The 22,515-nt window shown below is 36.3% G+C and overlaps 2 protein-coding genes across 2 annotated transcripts; both read left to right on the forward strand.

Moving 5' to 3' along the window:
* The first annotated feature begins 507 nt into the window (after positions 1-507).
* Positions 508-2,619, forward strand: LOC129796110 (probable cytochrome P450 6a17). Its single transcript, XM_055837842.1, has 2 exons — positions 508-1,635; positions 1,705-2,619. Exons 1-2 carry the CDS (start codon positions 600-602, stop codon positions 2,115-2,117), a joined length of 1,449 nt encoding a protein of 482 aa, XP_055693817.1. The 5' UTR covers positions 508-599; the 3' UTR covers positions 2,118-2,619.
* A 218-nt stretch (positions 2,620-2,837) lies between these two features.
* LOC129796118 (cytochrome P450 6a22-like) lies at positions 2,838-5,025 on the forward strand. The gene is made up of 2 exons (XM_055837855.1): positions 2,838-4,252; positions 4,317-5,025. The coding sequence occupies exons 1-2, from the start codon at positions 3,217-3,219 to the stop codon at positions 4,727-4,729; spliced, it is 1,449 nt and encodes a 482-aa protein (XP_055693830.1). The 5' UTR covers positions 2,838-3,216; the 3' UTR covers positions 4,730-5,025.
* Positions 5,026-22,515: the final 17,490 nt, after the last annotated feature.

Raw genomic sequence — 22,515 nt, forward strand, 5'->3', positions numbered from 1 at the left:
TGAGCGTAGTTTCATCTTCCACCAGATAGATGGCGCTGCAGTTAGGCTCCGCCTCAAAGCGACACAAACGTGCGTTAGAGCAGGAAAGGATGAACTGTGGAATGGAAAGGAAAGAGAGGATAGGAAGCACGGGCCATGAACGGCGAAAAAACCGCAGGGGGATTCGAACCCTCTACTCCGGGGAGGTATGACCAAGAGTCGTGCTTAAACCCTCTCGGCCACCGGAGCTTTTATAGATTCAAAAGAAAATTTTATTCTTGTAATTAAAATTATTTTTATTGCAGTGATTTGTAAAATTAACATGAAAATATTTTCCCAAATTATTTAAAGACAGCATAAATGTATAAATATATAAAAGCGTAATCGCAATGTTTTATTTACACTCCACGTTTTTCAGATCGTGCCTGAGAAAAATTTAATTTCCAGATTAGCAACGATTTTTACTACTTTCAAGTCATTCTCATAAATTTTTTTATCTATAAATACTTATGGAAAATTGTCCACGAAATCATTTCCCTCAAATATACATTAGGTGCTGGTGATGTGGAAGAAAATCGTGGCAAGTTTTTTAGTGTAGTCTTCGTTACAAAAAAAAACAGATGTTTTGGGTTCTTTTTGGGATTATCCTGGGATGTTTCCTTGGAGGATTTTTGAGATTGATAAAAAGATTGAGGTACTGGAAGGAACGAGGTGTACCCTACATTGAAGCAAATTCAAATTTTACAAAAAATCCAGTAACATCTTTCGTGGCTGACTACGTGGAACTTAAGAAAAGAGCAGGAAAGTTTCCTTTTATTGGAATCTACGACTATACAGTACCAATGGCCATGATAACTGATTTGGATTTCGCAAAGAAAGTCCTCGTGAAGGATTTCGCGTATTTTAAAGATCGAGTTGATTATACAAATGTCAAGGAAGATCCTCTATCGGGATTACTTATTTTTAAAATTGGTGAAGAATGGAGGATATGCAGGAGGAAATTTGGTACAATTTTCACGTTAAAAAATCTCAAAATGTTCCACACCTCAATGGTGGATGCTGCAATGGAATTCCACAAACATATGGTTGGACAGATGGATGGTGATGTCAATGCTAGTGACCTTGTTCATCGACAAACCGTGGAAATTTGTGGAAGGATTTCCTTCGGAACGATTTTCGCATCAATAAGGAATCAAGAGGAATTTCGTAGCCTCTTGGATGAAATTAAAAAAGTTACATATAATATCTTGATATTTTTCTTCGTTGCAACCTGGTTTCCGACCTTGTGTAGACTTTTTAAAATTAAAGTTGCAAATGCCACACATGCAAAACTCTTCACAAAGCATATGGAAAAAAGTCTGCAACAGGTAGCGGAAAATGTCTCACAAGAAGTAACGATGGCAGGATTATTTGTGAAAAATCAAAAATCAGGAGATTTAACATTCAACGATACAATTGGATTCTTTTATAGCTTCTACAGTGGTCAGTTTGACGTAATAAATAAGACTCTAATCCATGCTATGTACGAACTAGGACTGAATCAGGAGATTCAAAATCGTGCTAGAAAAGAAATTGCTGAGACACTTAATAAGTTTGATGGTGAATGGAGTTTCGATGCGTGCATGGAAATGAACTATATAGATCAAATTATCTATGGTAAGTTTGCTTATATGGAACACACAGAATAAATTTTTAGACCTTATTCTTCTTTATAATGTGAAACAGAAACCCTCAGAAAGTATCCTATTTTGTTCATCCTGACAAGAATTTGCAGACAAGACTACGCAGTTGAAGGTACGAGTTTCACCATTGAAAAAGGAACTCGAATTGTCATTCCCGTCTATAAAATTCACCATGACCCGGATATCTATCCTGATCCAGAGAAATTTATCCCTGAGCGATTCACAAAGGACGCCATCGAGGGTCGACATTCCTGCGCATGGCTCCCTTTTGGGGATGGTCTAAAGGTTTGCATTGGCAAGAGATTTGCAATAATGCAAATTCGAAATCAGCTAATGAGCTTCATTTCTACGTACCGCTTTTGTATTTCACCCAAAATGAAGGAACCACTTCAATTTGACGACTTTGGATCAGATCTGCCCACAAATACTATGTGGCTTACATTTGAAAGGATATAATGAATTTTATTCATATTAGGGAACGAATGTTATGCAGGTTTACTCAAGAGCAGAATCTTGAAATTGAAAAAGTGAAAAAATGGAAGAATTTGAAAGAGAATAGCCCAAAAAAAACATTTAAAAGAACCACCTGATGGTTCCAAATGATTTTTTTTTAAATTAGAGGACATGGCTGTTATCATTTGAATTTTAATTTGAATTTGTCCAAATCGGTTAAGGACCACCTGAGATATGGCTCAAAAATGTATTTTTTCACTATAGCTCACTGAATGCCTGCTACGACTGAACCGCTTGACCGATTTAAAAAAAAATTATCAGGTGAGAAATATAACATTTTTAACCTGGTAAATTTTTGAAAAATTAAATTTCTTTTTGCTCAAAAATAAGACAAAATTTTGTAAAACTATTTAAAAGAAAAATTTATTGTTTATATTAAAATTATTTTTATTCCAGTGATTTGTAAAATTAACATGAAAATATATTCCCAAATTATTTAAAGACAGCATAAATGTCTTCTTAATATAGAGCTGAAAAGTCTGTCTGTTTGTTTGAGGCACATGAAGTCCTCCTAAACCGCTGAGCCGATCTTGATGAAATTTGGTATGGGGGTAGAGGGGGTCAATTCGAGTTACAAGCGCTATATGGGATTCCGCCCCCTTCCCCCTTTATAGCGCCCCCACAGAAAAATTGATTTTTTCCCATTTTCTACCTGCTGAAGGGTCAGATAACGGGATTTTTTTATTTTAAAAATTTTTCGGAGTACCGTATTATTCATCCCCCTACTATGGGGGTACTACGCCCCCTTTTTATAGCTTAAAATGGATTTTGCTCACACGTGATTGGGGGCTCGGGTTGACTAGTATAAATATAAAAGCGATACACCACGTTTTTCAGATCGTGCCTGAGAAAAATTTAATTTCCATATTAGCAACGATTTTTACTACTTTCAAGTCATTCTTATTAATTTTTTTTATCTATAAATACTTATGGAAAATTGTCCACGAAATCATTTCCCTCAAACATACATTAGGTGCTGGTGATGTGGAAGAAAGTCGTGGCAAGTTTTTCAGTGTAGTGTCTTTGTTATGCAAAAAAGAAGATGTTCTGGACTCTTTTTGGGATTATCCTGGGATGTTTCCTTGGAGGATTTTTGAGATTGATAAAGAGATTGAGGTACTGGAACGAACGAGGTGTACCCTACATTGAAGCAAATTTAAACTTTACAAAAAATCCGGTAACATCTTTTGTGACTGACTACGTGGAACTTAAGAAAAAAGCAGGAAAGTTTCCTTTTATTGGAATCTACGACTATACAGTACCAATGGCCATGGTAACTGATTTGGATTTCGCAAAGAAAGTCCTTGTGAAGGATTTCGCGTATTTTAGAGATCGAGTTGATTATTCAAATATTAAGGAAGATCCTCTATCAGGAGGACTTATTTTTACAAATGGTGAAGAATGGAGGATGTGCAGGAGGAAAATTAATAAAATTTTCACGTCAAACAATGTTAAAATATTCCACACCCCAATGGTGGATGCTGCAATGGAATTCCACAAACATATGGCAGAACATCTGGACGGAGATACTGATGCTAGTGATCTTATTCATCGTCAAACTGTGGAAATTTGTGGAAGGATTTTCTTTGGGACGACTTTCTCATCAATACAGGATCAAGAGGAATTTCGGAGCCTTTTAGGCGAAATTAAAAAATTGACGAATAATGTCTTGATGTTTTTCTTTTTTGCAACTTGGTTTCCAACCCTGTGTAGATTTTTTAAAATTAAAGTTGCAAATGCCACACATGCAAAACTATACACAAACCACATGGAAAAAAGTCTGCAACAGGTAGCGGAAAATGTCTCAGAAGAAATAACTATGGCAGGATTATTTGTGAAAAATCAACAATCGGGAAATTTAACATTCAACGAAACAATTGGATTCTTTTATACTTTCTATGGTGCTCAATTTGATTTTATAAAAAACACTCTAATCTATGTAATGTACGAATTGGCACTGAATCAGGAGATTCAAAATCGTGCTAGGGAAGTCATTTCGGAAAAACTTGACAAATTTGATGGTGAATGGAGCTTTGATGCGTGCTTGGAAATGAATTACATTGATCAAATTATCTATGGTAAGTTTGCATTATGCAAAAAGATTGTTTTCTTAATTAAAAGCTTTCTTACGGTGTGAAACAGAAACCCTCCGGAAGTATCCTATTTTGCATATCCTGACAAGAATTTGCAGACAAGACTACGCAGTTGAAGGTACAAGTTTCACCATTGAAAAAGGAACTCGAATGGTCATTCCCGTCTATAAAATTCATCATGATCCTGAAATCTATCCTGATCCAGAGAAATTTATTCCTGAACGATTCACAAAGGACGCAATCGAGGCTCGTCATTCCTGCGCATGGCTGCCATTTGGTGATGGTCCAAGGGTTTGCATTGGCAAAAGATTTGCAATAATGCAAATTCGAAATCAGCTAATGAGCTTCATTTCTACGTACCGCTTTTGTATTTCACCCAAAATGAAGGAACCACTTCAATTTGAAAAATTTGGATTACATCTGCCAACAAATACTATGTGGCTTACGTTTGAAAGGATATAATGAATTTTGAATTAAAGGGCGAAGGTTATGTTATGCAGGTCTAAGGAGGAAATTATTAAAATGAAAATTTAGCGTTAATATTTTTTCTGAAAGGGTATATTTCTGGTAGAAACTCGCAAGTTTTCAATAAAACACTTCGACGTGTCCGAAGTTATGAACCATATTCCTATCTTTTAACACAGGAGTATGTTTCATAATCTTCGGGAGCGTCGACTTGCATAACCCTTTTTGATTATCTCTTAAAATAAATTAATCAATACTTTGCGAAATATATGATATGAATATACAAAAAAAAATACGTGGTCTTAAGAAATTCACAAAATTCTTCTTATGTATTACCATTGATTCAATTCGCATTTAGACGAGTGTAGCCCTTGTTTTTTTTTTTCATTCCCAAACAGCTGAGGAGTATTGGCGTACATCTCTCACACACTTGAGGAGCTTCTCATCCTTTGTTCCATTCACAAAAGTGCCATCTCTTCTTTTCAATAATTCCTCCTCGATGCAATCTCAACAAAAGACTTTTCATCTTCTTTTTTTTTCACCTTCGTCTTTTCATTTTAAATGTATTTCTCTTGCAACAATTGCGGTTTGCGTATTGCATTTTGGGACGCACATAGATGTTTTTTCTACTATAAAATTCTCAACAGTAGCTGGGCTGCGATGGTGCATTCGGGAGCGTCTTAGCAGTGGCGTCTGCATAATGCAATTTTGTACCAAATGGGGACGGTCGGAGAATGAAAATGTTAATTGCAATTAGAGGCTGAATTATTCATTGCACGGCAGACAAATATATGACGATGACCAAGCAATTCTAACGAAGAGCACACGCCAACAACTCTTTAAGATGATCATTACGTTAATGGCGAAGCCCATTTGGTGCACTGGAAGGTGTTTCGCGCCAAAAAATCAACCCTTTTGCTGCTTTATTTTTCTTTTCAATTTTTTTTTCGTTAGGGTGCACGAGAGCAGATGCAACTCACCATTTGAGGGGTTCACCTTCAGGTTTCTCACCCAAAAACCCCGCATGCGATCACGTTTCGAAGGGCTAAAAGGGTTGTTGTGTGCAAGATCTAGGCTAGTTTTCAAATGCAATATCTCTCTTTTTCTTTGCTTCTCCTTTCGATACGTCTCGGAGTCTTTTGAGATTCTTTCAGTGGTGCAGCATAAAAGAAAAAAGGGGGAAAATGTCGGCAAAGAAGTTGCTGTGGCACGGTGGAGTACATAAAGTATAAGAAAAACCAGTCGAGCATTTCGTCTTAAGTAGATTCACTGAAGCGACCTAATTTCAACCAATCCACCGTCAATTTTCCATCAAACATTTTTTTCGAAGTAAATTCTAATGCTGGAATGGCATCAGCTGCTGCTGCACTTCTCCACAAAACATAACTTCCAAATGCCTCTTTGGACTGAAGGCTGGTTTTTTCGAACTTCTTCTTTATGAAAAATATTTAGCCAGAGGAGTGTTGGTGTCGTTCCACTAAAATGATTTTCTCCCCTCGTTATGATGGCTCACAAAAATTGTAATTACGTAATTATTATTCAAATTGAACAGTGCTGGGTTGAGGAGACACCCGGATCCCCCCACGTGGTTTTAGCTCGGAGGGAGAGAGTGAGAGAGTTGTTTATGGTTTGGCGGAAGAGATGATGGAACCACGTGGCTGTTGCGCGCGCAAAAGAGCGGCAAAAGCACGCGTCCAAGGGCAGAGTCTGACCAGATGGCCAGGTGCTTGCTGGACCTGTTGATCCAGAATTCTTTCAGCATTATACCCTCACGAAAACAACAATCCCTTCACGCAAATTCAACACTTTTTACTTCCGACCAACACTGTCCTGAATTTATTTATTTTGTTTACACCACGGAGGATGGCCTAAATTGAACTTTTTTGCGATTAATTTTATGACGCTTTTATTGTTGTTCTGTAAAAACAAATTAAATGTAAAGAAAATGTAAAAACTCGGCGCCTCCACTGTTTATCTTTTTTAGTTTTAACAATTTTATTTAAAAGTATTTCATGAATTTTTATCGTAGTTTAAGCAGTTTCTTTTACAGAATAGAGGCTTTTGATAACACCCCGGTGGGTCTACTCTGTAATGTCTAATATGTAAATTGAATAAAGACTGTTTAACCTGGCGCCTCCATAGTGGTTGTACTTACTTCAAATAAGATTAATTTTCTCACCTGAACAAACTCTTAAAAAATTATTCATAAACTTAGCAGTTATAATCCAGAAAAAATCCCTTAAAATTCAAATGAAGAAGGCAGTTCAATCGCTCACTTTTGTACTTCCTGAACGTCTTATGTAAAAGGCTTTTCTCCTCCAAAATTCTAAGAATTTTGTGGTAAAGAATTTCCCGATAAATTCTTTTGAGAACCTCTTCCCGGCTCATTTTCTGACCGCATTGCTGATTGGTTGGCATCAGAAATCTGTCGAGTGTCAACCAATATAATAAGTTTGTTTACCAAATATCGACGCCGAGGAGCCGCAGTCGCGTGGCAGATGCAACACCCAACCGCCAGATGTTTTCTCTCTGTGCTGCCCTCGGATGGTGGGGGGGATTCATCAAATCCAGTATATGAGTTGCTGCCGCGTGGCCCGGAAGTGGATCATTTTCCAGCTTGAAGGCCCCTTATCAATATAGGTGCCCTGATAGTGCGGGCGACCCCAAATGCCTCCTTCATACCGCAAGATCTGTCGCAGCTGCTCATACAACGCATTGCGTGATCCTTCACTTGGTGCGGTGGTGAGCTTTTTAAAACCCGCTTCACGTGGCTCCCAAAGACTCTCTTTCTCTCTGCGAGATCTTTGCAAAAGAAGATCCAAAAGAAAAGAATATCCAGAAAAAAAAACTCCACCAAAAAATCCACTTCTGCAGACAAATCGATGTTGAACGTGATGGGAATCCCAAATGATGCACAGCTTATATGGCACAAAAGGCAGGCACTTGAGGAGCGTGGGAGTTTCTAGAGTGAGACACTTCGTATTTGATGGCAAAAAGTCCTCAACTATGGGAGAAAAATGATCTCCGTTAGCAGCTGCAAAAGTCCTCAATGGGGCATTTTGAACAACATATAGACAGAGAAGATGTTCTCCCTGGATGGCTTTTTGAAGGGCCACGTGCGAGGGTCAAAATTCGACATTTTCTCAATTCATAATTCTTTTCCCTCTCATGTGTGTCTCTGTGCGATCACGATCGTTGCTCAATAAAATGGTCATAAAGTGCTCTCCATGGAAATTAACATGAATTTGAGAAATTCTTCGCGTCATCCAACAATAAAGCTAACCCAGCGGCAGCATATTTTTCAGCGCAGTTGCCACAAGAGAATTTCGGGGGTGATTCAGCCCATCATAAATGCTCTCTCACCCGTAGAAGCTGCTCTTGAGGTTGTAAAATGCAAATTTAAAGTGCTAAGCCGTACGATGGATTAATGTTGTTTTTTTCTTATTTTTACTTTTATTGGAGATGAAATTAAATTGTTTGACTTGTGCTGGATGCCCTCCCGGGAAAAAGCATCAAGATATTCCAGAAGTTTTATTAATGTTGAAAGTACTGAAACGGTTGGAATATTGTTGGAAAAATTGCAGGTATTTTAATAAAATTTTTAATCGAAAATATTTAGAAAATATACCGTAAAATGGTTTTAATTTGTTCAAATCTTGTTTAATGATTTTGTATAATTTAGAATTCTTTCCCTTAAGCAATTATCAATGAAATTGTTAAGGAGATTGCCTAATTTCCCGAATAAATTAAATGAAAAATTATTAGAAGATAAGAGTAAAATATAGGAGAAAACGGGTCAATTTGGAACTCTAAAACAGTTTAAAAGATAGAATAATACAAAAAAAAAATAATAATCCAAAGTCGAAAATTTTTTTGATTTTCTTTGTTCATAAAAATTTAAAAAAAAAAGAAGTTAATTTTTTCGCAAAAGCCGAATATGTAGATTTATTTGGAGATAAAAACTTTTAGGCGAAATTTTCATGAAAATTGGTTGAGAATTGAATATTCTAGACTATTTTTAAGCAAGACTTCGTGAAAATTTTAAAGATTTGTGGACATATTTGGGTTAACAAAATCTTATATTAATTTGGTAACGATTGAAGCTTCATAAATTTATCCAGAATTGTCTTTGAAGTCTTTTTTCTCTTCTGAGTAGTTAAATAGTTGATTTAAAAAATGTGTTTAGAGGGTCAAATTTGGCCTTCCTCCGCTACAAATATATTCTTATTGCTTCCATTAGTAGTAGAATTTTATTCTAATTAATTTAAAATGTTCTTTTAATGCTGCAACTTCAAAACCTCCTCCTGTTCTAGTTTAGTTTTAATTTTCCTCATGTTTCTGTTGTAATCATTTGATTTGGCATTGACAAATTTTAAGTTTATAGCACTCTTGCTGCTCTTGTCGGTGCTGTTGCTGTGAATGTTGGCAATGTTGTTAAGTGAATCATTCGTTTAAGAGCAACCACAAAAAAAACTTTGGAAAATTCATTTGAAGAAACTTTTGCTAAAGCAATCAAAAGTTGACGCAAATCTTTGCAATTGTGCGACATAAATTGTAGCTCTTTGAATGCTTCTCTTCTTCTTTAAGAAATAATATAATTTGTGGGCGTTTGATGACTTAATGCGGGTGTTTCCCTCAATTTTTGTCTATTTGAAAATGAAAATGACTGCATTTGCTGCGTGGTCGCTATATGGGTACGCGGGGTAGGCAAATGGGACGCCGAGGGCCAACACCTGCTTGCTTGGAACGATTAAAACATGCATCTTGTTGGGATTTTGTACCCCCAAATTTTGGAATGGGCCTCAATGGTGTGTGTGTGGTGGAGCGCAAGGTGAGACCATCACTGTGCTATAAGAAAATATCACGGTGAAAAATACATGAAAAAGAAGGTAGTTTTGTATGGGAAGCAGATGTAAATTCATCGCAAAGAGAGGGCCTCGTGTGCAGGATTTCTCCTCATCGTCATGTTTGGGTGCCATCAAAACACAAGCTGATGAATATTTTTTTGAGTAATTTCTTCTGCATTTTTTATGAGGCACTGAAAAAGGGAAAATTGTATCGCATGACTTTCCACGGTGATTGTGACACCAATGAGGGTCGCAATTGGATGTGCAAATGCGGGTTTTGATTGCACAATTACAACACAGATACAAACACACCTCAATCTCGAGGCGAAGTTCTTCTGCCACCACTCTTAATTCCCATTTGCACGCACAAAACCGAGAAATGGGTGACAGGTGGTTGACCAAATTTCTGCCGTATAGGATACCATCAGAGTGGTTGACATTCAATTAAATCCATCCTAAGAAGGGTCGTAGATATGTATGTTTTCTTGCTATATATCGCGCCGAGCAATGATGACGAGTCAATAGAGCCGTGGGCTCATAATATGGGGCAAATGTTCCGTCGTGGTCATAGAGAGATGGAGAAAAGTCGATCCCAAAATTCGGCAGGTGAAAAAGAAGGTGATGGGCAGTGTGTGAGAAAGGTATCAAGATGTTTTCTTTACGACCGGATGATCAGGTGCAATGCTATTACATACATACATATTTTAATAGACATTTCTCTCACAAAATCCACCCAAAAGGTTTCCATAAATTGACTTGCATTGTTATGATTTTTTTCAGCACCATCAACTGATCCCATTGAATTCGTCTCCTCCTCAAAAACATCTTCTTGACTTTTTGTCCTGTCCAAAAAGGATTCCGCATATCTCCTCATAAAATTCAACTGACCCAGACACCTCAAAAGGTGGATTCATTTTTTTCTTTGCTCTTTCTTCCACTTCTTGCTTTTTGCTCTAATACACGTCCAATGAGGACTCTCAAGTCCCAATAATACCTCTAAAGGGAAAAGAAAATTATTGAAAAATTTATTATGATTAATAAAAAAATGCTGATGCTTTATCGACCATCACTGAAATAATTCCACTTAATTGTGCCACAAGAAAATACAAATTTTTCATGGCAAATACCATCATTGCTGATGTACGGCGTGGCTCCTTGCATGCAATGGGCTAGGTCGCCATGAGGCACAAAATTTCAAGAAGGAACAGCTGGCGAAATTTATGTGCTCCATCGAGTCTCGATTTATTGGCAATCTTGCACATTGTGTTGTTTTTTTTTGCCATGCCAAAAAGGACTTTGCAGACCTTTTCTTCTTCACCTTAATCCTGCAGCAAATTAAATCGATATTTGTACCACAATGGGTTCCTTTCTCCTCGCGACCATGAGGAAGTGATGCGAGTAAGGGCAAACCCATATACACACCCAGTAAACAAATTTTGCCAATCATTGATCAATTATTGAGGTCAATATTGAGTCAATATAGGTCCGCATAGATGATCAATAGTTGATCAATCGATTGATATACAATTATCGCTCAATAGGTAATCAATCCGATTGATTTTCAATTATCGCTCAATAGGTAATCAATCCGATTGATTGTCAATTATCGTTCAATAGGTGATCAATCCGATTGATTTACAATTATCGTTCAATTTGTAATCAATCTGATTGATTGTCAATTATCGTTCAATAGGTATTCAATCCGATTGATTGTCAAAAAATGACGAGAAGCGATTATTTCTGCGCATGGATTTAAATTAAAAATCTACTTTAGTTTGATATTTAAATTATCAGGCGTAAAACTCATCTAGTGTATGTTCTCAGAGTCAACCAGAGCCCCCAATCACGTGTGAGCAAACTTTATTTTAAGCTATATAAAGGGTGGAGTATATTAGTAGAGGGATGAATAGCCGTTTCGGAGGAGTTCATGTGCCACAAACAGACAGACTTTTCAGCTTTATATATTAAGATATATAATATTAAATACACGTCAAAAGAGTTTGAAAATTTTTCGAATAGCCATATGATATACGTCAAACTGAGCTACTATTTTTTTGAAAAATTTTTGGCATTGGAGCCAACTTAAAATGGAATTTAAAAAAAAATAGCATTGGAGCCGGATATTATTTTGAAAATTTTTACCCTTGGAGCCATGCAAATTTTCAAAAAATAAAAAAAAAACAACATAATCTTACTTAGCTGTTTATCATGTATCTCTCTTACATGATTTATCATTTCTGGGGAAAAAATGTCGAGATAGGGATATGCCTTTTGCGCACCACGGTATGGCAGCCGCTTTGCACATTTGGCACCCTATTTTCGAAAGCCGTTTACCATTTATACCACCATAGAGTCTTTATAATACTTCTCTAGATAAATAAAGCTACATACAAGTTGCTTTATAGTTAATCTAAAAAAATTGTGTATTATTTTTACTCTATCAACTATACACATCTTTTAGTTTATAAGCTTTTTGTATCAGTGAGGTTGACAGATGCAATATCTGAAATCAACATGAACATCAATTCCAAATCAATGAAATATTACGTCCTTTTGATTGCCCTCTTGATTAGCTACTAAAAGCAGTATAGTTATATACAACACCTCTTGATTAAACCATTTCTCTCTTTTTGCTTTTCTTAAAAGGAATAATTTTAAAGAAAAAGCAAAAAAAATCCCCATGCTCTATGAACATGGGGATATTATTCATGCACCACCACCATTATTTGCAACCAGCTCATTTGCAATATATTTCTCTTAATATAAATACTTATTTTTAGGCAATACTACTTAAAAGTAGCATGGCCATACACGACACCTCTTGATAAACCATTTCTTCTCTCTTTGCTTTTCTTAAAGACACCCATCAATAGGAATGACTTTTAAGAATAAGCAAAAAATCCCCATGTTCATAGAACATGGGGATATTCATGCACCACCAAGAAATGCAACCAGCTCATTTGCAATATATTTCTCTCAAATAAATACTCATTAATAGCAATAAATTGCTATACCATCTCATAGTTACTCTCATTTAATAAATCATCGCATATTTACTCTTATTTTGTGCCATTAAAATCCATCTCTTATACTCCACTCCACATATTTCTCTTACTCACCAAATTCTCTCATTTCCACCAAATCTCTGTGAAACACAGTATCATGCATCTTTGCATTACCGAAACTCAATACATGTGTACATTGTACAACTTTTTTTGTATAGTAAGACTTAGTAACTCACATCATTCTATGAGAAACCATATATCTTGCTTCAAACCTTTGCTCTAAACTGTGGTAGAAAAGGGGTATTAACCATCTTGAGATCATCATAGAACATTTTTATATTTTTAATTACTTCTAAACGACATCTTAAATCAACAAAAGGGTTAAATTAATACGTTTCATGCGCAAAAAGTTGTGCACAAGGAATTTATGGGAATTCCTCTTGTGTGTGGTCAATACTTAATCTTTTGGTCAAAATTGCAAAAGTTAATTCGCGGTTTTAGCAAACTCATAAAAATTCCATGTGGCGAAAACTTTCACAAATATTAGCATTAATAATTGCTAAATATTCCCAAATCAAAATTGTGGGTGATTGTGTACTCAGGGGAGGGAGGGGGAGATTTTTCTATTCGCCAAATTATACAAATGTAAGTTACATTATCAAATCTATAAAGAAAACATGGGAAAACTGAAAAATCCTTCGTCCGAAACATAGTTTCCCGCCTTCGTCTATGTATTTTAATTGTAATTTAATTAATCCTTTTTTAATTAATTAATCCCCTAATTAGTTATTGTAACACAAAGGATTATATGGGAGACTCACGCTCTGAATTGCATATAGTACACGTCAAAAACAGTCTCATTGGTCTTAGAGTAATTCTTGTACATACTAAAAGTAAGATGTATAATAATCAGCTTCTTTCGCAGTTGGGTTTATGTAAACAATAATTGATCAATACTTGGTCAATTTATGATCAATCCTGATTGAGATAAAATTGAGTCAATATTGACACTCTCAATATTCAATCAATCATATTGACTCAATATTGACTCAATCAGATTGATTGAATATTGTCAGTGTCAATATTGACTCAATCAGATTGATTGAATATTGGCAGTGTCAATATTGAGTCAATATTCAAACAATTGATTGAAATTATGAGATTGACCAATGATTGTCCGCAAATTGTGTAATTGACTGATGATTGACGGATGATTGCCCGTAAATTTCGTGATTGACCGAGGATTGAGCATAAATTGAGAAAAATTTAGAGATCAATAGTTGATCAACAGCTGATCAATCCATGATCAATTTGATTGAGATAAAATTGACCTAATATTGATGCTATCAATATGGATTGATCAATAATTGAGTATAAATTGACCAATTGATTGATAAAAAAATTGAAGAACAATAATTGGTCAATCCATGATCAATCCATGATCAATAATTGATTGAGTTGTAGTTGACTCAATATTGATAGTATCAATATTGAGTCAATATAGGTCCGCATAGATGATCAATTATTGATCAATCGGAATTGATCTGCGATTGACCAATAATTGACCAATGATTGATCAATCGATTGACAGGCTCAATTGATTTATCAATTATTGATCAATCATTTATCAATCCGATTGATTCAATCGTGATTGAACTTTTATTGGCTCAATCATTTGTTTACTGGGCACATGTGGGCCTCTTTTTGTACCTTCCCAAAAATTCATTTTCACAGCGAAGAATCCCACGCAAAAATGCAAAACAATTAAACGAAAGTCGTTAATTTTTTTCTTAATTTCCCACTGGACGTAAAAGAAGGTAGTACTAAAATCAATGATCTTGACATAATTATGAAATAATAATCGTAAAAAAAGCGTTGAAAAAATGTCGTAAATGAGGATTTCTATTGGGAATTTTGTGAGTGTGAATTCTTTTGAATATGCTTTCAGGTAATTTCAATCAAGGCTCCGTATTTAATTAATTTCCTTCTGTGTCTCTGTCTTAAAATAAAGTTGATTGAGAAATTCAAAGAGAAATTCTTTAAATATTAATTTTGTCAATTTTTAATTACAAAATTGGTAAATAAAAAAATATAAATTCAACGACAATTCGCATACGCATCAATTCCGCATAGCTAGACCATCTTAAGAGGTGCGTGCTACTGAAAAAAATCTCCAAGGATCTCCTTTCTGGAACTTTAGCGTGTGCCAAATGTTTCCTTCCCATTTTTCCTCTTGATTTCCATGGAATAAGCTCTACTTCTTAGAGACGCAGAAGAAGCAATCTCCCTCAAGGGAGGGACATATGGACTCCCTTTTGGCAACATTGTTGCATTCAATGAAGATGCTACGCTCTTGAAGCAACAGTAGAGACGCAACAATGGATACCGATGTAATTATTGAGTGCTCGAGGGGGTGTCAATGGATAGCGCAGCTGTCACGCCGAAGATTCAGCAGCAATCTCCTTTTGGAAGAAAAAATCGCACATGTTCTCACCCTCAAATCCACCCTTGTTGAACGAAAATTCCGCTGCTGCAGCATCCGATGGAATGTGCAGCAACAGCTATGTGAGTTGCATTTCCGGACGGATTTTTGGGTTGCTTTTGTATTTTTCTCAAAACAACGTGCAGCACCTTCCCATTGGCATGCAAAAAATGCACACATATCAACAGGCTTTCCGGAAATAGGCCGGATGGTTGCTGTGCGTGGATTTTTTTGTTCTTTAGCCATGTCTCTTTTTTTTGGCAAATGTTTTGCGAATTCATCGTTCAGCTGGCGCACAATGAAGCTTCATTCATGTGAGATTTTCACACTGAAAGATTTTTGCTTGAAGAATTAAAGAAAATTTTTCATAAAATGTGAAGAAAATTTAGAATAGTTTTTTTGGAAAAAAGTGCAGAATATACCTGCCACGGTGGGTAAGACAGGGGTACAGGGAAGGTGCAGCCAAAAGTAGCAAAATACGGGGAAGCGTTGCAGCTTGCACGGGGGAATATCAGTGCGTTAATGTGCATATGCCCATGAGGGAAAAAGTGGCCCACAAGAGCGACTTCTGCGGATTCAGCGAGCAGGTGAAGTGGTCAAGTCTCTCGCTCTGTCTTGAAATATGGACACCGAATGTTCATTGCCAAAAAAACGAGACGCATGGCAATCTCTCACTGGCAGAAGTATTAAATGTAGTAACCTCCATTTCTCAGCTATTCCAGGTTCTTTTTTATACCTTATTTCTCCTCCTGCACAATCATCTGCTGCAGTTGTTGGCCTAGGCTTCCCTGCCTCTCTCTCTCACTCATACTTTTTTTATCCATCATCCAAATCAATGTTTGCCGAAAAAATATGTGTGCACATGCCAAAATTGAAGGTCCCTATAGATTGAAGATTAAGAGTACTAAATTATTGAATTTTTAAAAAATATTTAGTCTAAGAATAATTTTTTAATCAAAAACTAAAGTTTGCTTTTCATAACCACCAGTCGTCTCCATCTTAATTCTTGTTGCTTTAATTTATAGAATTTATTAGGGCCTAGGATTTTTTTTTAAAGTTTTCGCAAATGTCTCATTTCAAAATTGTTTAGAAAAGACAAAATTTTAATCAAAGTTCACGAAGCTTCGTGTATGAAATTCTAAAATTCTTCCTTTAACTGAATTCGTTTGAATTTTATAAAAATAAATTTTTTAGACGTTAAAATTTAACAAAGATTTAGCGAATGAACTAGATTAAAGGGACAAATCTAGATTAAAGTCTGAAATATCTTAAAATAAATCCAATACAATAAAAATAAAATGCTAAATCGCTTTAAAGCTTGATAGATTCTGATTAGGTACATTATTTAAATTCAAAACACATCAATTTTATAACAAAAAAATCTTTTATTGACTGAAGAATCAATTCAAGTTAATCTCAAAACTACAAATAAATCAATAAAATTTTCCATTCAACTCTGTTGCAAGAACTAATGTTTCCTTTGCAGCCCTCTCTGTACCCCTCTGTACCGTCTCTGCTGGAAATGTGATTCGATGAATAGAAGAGGGAGTTTAGGTTGTGAGTTTTTGGTGGAGAATGGTATAAAAAAGTCGAGCAGATGTCTTTTTTTTCCTTTACACCACTGACGCTATTTGGCACGTGCTGAGCATCTATTGAACAGAGCCAAGCATTGTCCTGAAGATTTTCCCAAAGGCCCGTACGTAGTATAGATAATCTCCACATGGAAGGTTCTTCCTGGAATTCGCAGAAATATTTGTTTAGTTTATCAGGACGCTCTGGCAGCTTTGGGTAGCTTCGAAATTTGGGCGTCTCAGAGATGGATCAAATGACATGCAATGCGTCTCCTCTGCAGCAGAAGCACGTGCCATTTGCAGAGGAAAGATGAAATCCATCAGAAAATCCTTGTGAAGCCAGGTGGTTAGCTGGTGGAGTGATGCGTACAAGCAGTAGCATTTGGGAGGATGTTTTTCATGCAGAGAGATCCTCTCTTGAAAATTATTTCCATCTTTGCCTGTTGCTGATCGAATATCGCTGGGAGTTTTTTCTTTCCAGTCTTTTTTTCCTAATTTCCGTCAGATGGGCTCTCCGGGAGGGGGATGGTATCGGAAATGGAATCTCTGAAGATGCGGAAAGAATTATGCGAGGGGGATGGCAGCCACCATCATCTCAGAGCAGAGAATCAACAGATGCAGAGAAAAACATTCTCCCAAAAAGGACCACGTCGTTCATCTGTTCAACAGGGGTGGGAGGTGCATCCTGTTGCATTTTAGGCAGCCTGCCAGATTTTGCAGCCTGTTGGTGGATGGAAAGGTGGATCCACACTCTGTGGCAATTTGTTAACAGATGTCTGTATATTGTGAGCATAATGAGAGTGGTTGTGGCTCTTTTTGCCCAAAAATTTCAATCAAAATGCTCAGGCGTCGAGACATTTCCATACAAACACCGTTCGACACCCACGACACCATCTGCCTGTCCCTCAATGCCTTTTTTTACCTTCTCAGAAAAAAAATGATAAGAATATTTACCGTATCACACCTTTTAGCACCTGGATTCTTCCTTCGCAGCTTACCTTCAAGCAGAATTCCTCAAGCAAACTCTCCCGCGTTAAAATAAAACATACAAAATTCCTAGAAATCGCACATAGGCCCGCACAGAGAGAGCCTAGGCCTTGAGTATCGCGCATGGCATTTTGGCGCGTACAATCTTGCGTGTCTCAATGAAATTTATCGCAAAGAAGTGCCTTTAATTGCCGCATGGCAGATGGTTTTGTTTACCAAAGAAGTAATATTGGCGAGAAAAAAAGGCAGCAGCGCGGAAGACCGGCTTTTTGGCCCGTCGATTGAGATACAAACATTTTTAACTTCGACGATGAAGAAAAAAAAGTCATTTGGATTTTAAACCATCATCTTTTGGTGATTTTTATTGGATGTGACATCTGCCCCATAATCCTCGCGAGCTCTCCACATTGACCGCCATGCAGATTAACATGGCCACACCACCTTCTTGGGTGAGATTTTTCAATTTTAGACGATCTTTTGGGGCAAAAAGAATGCAACAATGTCTCAATTAATTCCAGAATTTGCATTAAAATTTAATGTGATTTTATTATGGGGATTTTGGATGATTTCGATAAGAGTCATACCTGAAAGTTTCCTGTGAGGGATTGAGATGAAACGAATAATTAAATCTTTAATAAAAATTTATACACACGCAGCTTAAAATTAAATTATGCTCTTATTCGGAAAAATACAGGAAAAATCTTGAGTATTAAAGAAACAATTAAGAATATTTTGGGTAACTTAAGAAAATTAATCAATTTACAAAATATTAAGCTAAATATTTTTATTGATGTAAAATATGCTTTGAAAAAAAACTAGGAAGGAGTTCCTAAAAATCTTTTGAAAAATAAAATCAGTTTATTTTTCAATTAATTTCTCAAAAAATAATTTATTAAAAATTGCAAAAATTCATCAGATATAAAAAAAAATCAAAGAAGTACAATAATTAGTTTGCTAAAGAATTGTTCCCCTAACATTCAAATTCACTCAAAGAAGTCTTCTTGAGGAAAAAAATCTACCACAGAGCGAGTGAATCAGTTAATGAGGGTGAGATTGGCCTCAATCTGCAAGCTGTTGCACCCTTGAGTTGATTTCTGGACACAAAGTTTGACTCTGAAATTCATTTCTTTTGCCTGCTGTTGCAACCTTTCTTTCTGTGTATGCCCAATTCCTCCGTATGGGATCTAATACGCGCAGATTTTTCCACAAAAAAAGAACATCTAACATATGCCATCTCACTCCTAATTTGTGCTACATTGTAAGGGAATTTATTAGCTCTTCTGGGGCCACCTTGCTCGCCTTCGTGGCACCCATTGAGGGCCCCGGAGGAGGCACACCAGATGATCTCTCGATTTTTGTGGAAGAACTAGAGCAAAATGGAACATTTATCGGCTGACGCCTCTTTTTGGCTCATCCAAAAGCCATCCTCCCGGAAACCTCAAAGCTCACAACTAAAGATGGATCTCTCGGTACCTCGTTAGGCACACAGAGATCTCTATGAAGGCCTCGTGGGCTCTATAATTTTGTGGTTGCCCCACATTGAATTTATATATTTTTCTAAAATCAAAAGATCCCCATTCTTTTCGATTTATGCAAAACCCAATGGCGTCTATTGAGCGGGCGGGTGTTTCTTGTACAGCAAAAAAAAACATCCTCCGTGGACAGGCGGACCAACTGTTCCTTCCGTAATGTGTTGAAATTCAAAGCAAAAAGAAACCTTCCGGAGCATAGAATTCTATTGAAATCTAACAAACATCTGACTGTTTTTCATGGCAGCCGGGCAAAAAAATCTTATCACTCGCCTTTCGGGACGAAGGAGGTAAAGAGGATGGAATAGGTGGAACAATAAAATACAGAAGAGCGTCCGGGAGGATCATAAAAAGTTGCCATGCCAGAGAGCAAAAAGAGTGAAAGAGAATAAATTATTTTGAAAGGGTTTTTCCAGCTGACAAAACGGCCTAAAATGGATCTCACAGAAATCCCTGAATGAAGAAAAAATGAACCCATTGGCGTTCCTTCTGCACGATTCGTTGCAACTGCTCCTGTAATGTGAAGAAAAAAACAATTATATTTTTCTTTGGAAGCCACAAAAGTTCCAGGGATGCTTTTGTGGAATAACAAAATGGGAATTTTTCATTGCTCCTCGCAGGAAATTAGCTTCCTCCGTTTGCAGGAGAGACGAACATCCGCGATTTTGACCTCATTTCCATTCAAAGATGATTTTTTTCAACTTAATTCAAAAGACGAAGGGTGCAGGAAATTCGTTGAAATGAGAGGAAGATGCAGAAAGAAAAACATCCCGCCAAAGGATACGAAGGATTTACGTTACTACAGGATACTTTGCAAAAATAATTTTTGTTTGTAAATTATCGATCCGAAAAGTTTGATGGGTTTGATTCTTTAAAAAAATAAAATTAAATTAAATGAATTCAAAAAATTACTAAATTTAGAATAATTCTAATAAATAATTACGATTAAGGTGATATTCGAGCCACAATTGATCAACAAAACGATTAAAAAAATATTTAAAGTTTTTTTTCTAGTTTAAAGCGTCTAATTTCTTATAAGAATTCAAAAATCCTCCAAAAGCGACAAAAAAATCCCCAAAAAAAGTAAATTCTTCGAAGCATCTTGTACAGGAAATTCTTGTGAACCATCCTTCGTGGAAATCAGTGATGCAAACGTATGAAAAATCGCGGAATTTCTCACAAAATTTGGCACATAATGCTTCATTAATTACCTAGAAGCGCACCTCTAGGGTGCTCTCGACACAAATCGTCACCTCTTTTTTGCTGACCAAGAAGCTATACTCCAGAGATATTGGGATTCAATGGGTGTAAAAATACTTTTCTTGACACTCCCGAAGGACACACAGGGTAAGGCGCCCAAAATAGAGGCGCTTGCAGATGTTGGCAATAGCGCAGGGGCTTATGCAAATATTCAGGTAGTTCCGCACAGCATAAGAAATTGGATATTTACACAATTTCTTGGATTTCCATCCCCTTTGAAATTTTTATGTGTCTTCGCCCTTGACAGCCAAACAACAATCGATCATTCATTTTGGCACAGAAATGCTGACTAAAGAGATATCACATTATAGCGTTTTTGGGGTTCAAACAATCACGCTTCTCTTCCTCATTTTTATTTGTAAAATGATACAACAAGAGTTCACGGTTAAAGATCACCGTGTAGCCCTAGAAATGGGGTGTTCGATATTTTATTTTTGGGGGGTGCCTGGGTGAGGGTAAGAAGAGACTTTATGGCATTTTCTGAGGTTTAACTTTCCCTCTGCTGCTTGTCTTTTTTTCTTTCTTCGAAAAGAAAAAAAAGGATCTATCAATTGCACAATCGCGATGACTCTATTTGAGATATCCTCGTAGGATTAAATATTTTATCCCATCAGTACTGGGGCGAGGACTCTGAGCACTCAAAATGCCTCAAACATAAAGTTAGGTTTTTACTTAAAACGCCACGCTGATGGTTTTATGAGGTGCTCCTTGGCATCCCAAAGCGCTCAGGCGCAAACAAGAGAGTGTTTGAGAAGAATTTACAGCAGGATTTTCCCAAACTTTATCACCCTCTCTGGAGTCCTCGTAACAATGTCCCTCCTCGCCCAAGTAAAATCTATGGGAGGGATGTCCTTGGAAACTTTTACTCAAAAACGGAGAGATTTTATCCAACATATGGCGCCAATATGCGCACTCATCCACACAACAGCCCGCAGGACTTCCAAGAAGACCCACACAGGAGTTACTGAGAAAATTCTGAGCCACTATTTACATGCAAACAACATCACAACAAATCCTGGAATTGAGAATCCGAGGACAATCAAGAAACCCCTTTTTCCCTGCGATTGAAAAGCCATTCAGGATTCAACTCAATGGGGACTCCCCCCTGAAGGGACTTTCTCACACACCATGGCATTTATATCCCTCAATGGAGATTCTTCTCAATTTAATCCTTTGCTCTTAAGGAGGTATATAAAAAAAATTAATTGAATCGGAAGGTTTTTCTCAATAGCGTGGGACTTTTTTTCCTCCTCGAGCTCTTCGGCAAAATTGAATCTTCTTTGTCCTCCGTAACGGTCTCTATCCTCCCTTTTTCTGCTCCTCCTCCTTTGTGTCCTTCTTTTTTGCCCTCACGGCACATAAAATTCCATGACAATTTCTTCACGTTTATCATCCCTTATGTGGGGAATGTCTTTTACGACCAACTTCGGTTATGTTTGATTTGCTTTTAAGACGCAATGATAAATGTTTGAGGTCTTAATTCAATTTTTATAGCAAAAGGATAAGAAAGCCAAAGACCAAATGGACGTTAAATATTATTAAAGGATTAAAGCGTGATGTAATAAAATTGAGTGGACATTTTAGGAAATTAAAAAAAAAGAATTTATTAATATGACTAAACGCTTTGAAATGTCTGCGGAATCTCTATTTTTTGTAGGTCAGTAAGTTAAATCGTGGAAAGCATTTTATTTGTTGTCTGTTTTAGTCTGACTTTAATTGAATTTTCTAGTAGAAGAAAACTTTAAAATTTATTCTTGTGGGTTTTTTTTAAAAATTATTAAAAAAAAAAAAATAACTGAAATTCTTTCAGTTCTTTAAAAAAATAATGTGCTTTCCTAAACCTAATAATTTTTTTAGTAGTTTTAAGTTTTGAATTTTATATTTTTTAGGCTTGAAGTTAATACTTTTACGAATTAAGTAACTACTTTTACAGCTTTAAATTAGTACTTTTAGAATTTAATTGAGTACATTCTAAAAGTTCTTCTAAAAAAAGATTTGAATTTAGTATTTTTTTATTTGAATTTTATACTTTTTATTTCCAAATATCTGAATTTTTTCCTTCAAAAATCACCCCTTAGCTCAAATCAATATAAAAGGAAAAA

The sequence above is a fragment of the Lutzomyia longipalpis genome, chromosome 1, assembly GCF_024334085.1.
Source record: "Lutzomyia longipalpis isolate SR_M1_2022 chromosome 1, ASM2433408v1".
NCBI lineage: Eukaryota > Metazoa > Arthropoda > Insecta > Diptera > Psychodidae > Lutzomyia > Lutzomyia longipalpis.

Bases quoted from the DNA above. Each gene is read 5' to 3' on its own strand.
- LOC129796110 (XM_055837842.1), top strand. From the start codon at position 600: ATGTTTTGGGTTCTTTTTGGGATTATCCTGGGATGTTTCCTTGGAGGA. The intron at 1,636-1,704 runs GTAAGTTTGCTT...AATGTGAAACAG, and splicing joins TATAGATCAAATTATCTATG to AAACCCTCAGAAAGTATCCT.
- LOC129796118 (XM_055837855.1), top strand. From the start codon at position 3,217: ATGTTCTGGACTCTTTTTGGGATTATCCTGGGATGTTTCCTTGGAGGA. The intron at 4,253-4,316 runs GTAAGTTTGCAT...GGTGTGAAACAG, and splicing joins CATTGATCAAATTATCTATG to AAACCCTCCGGAAGTATCCT.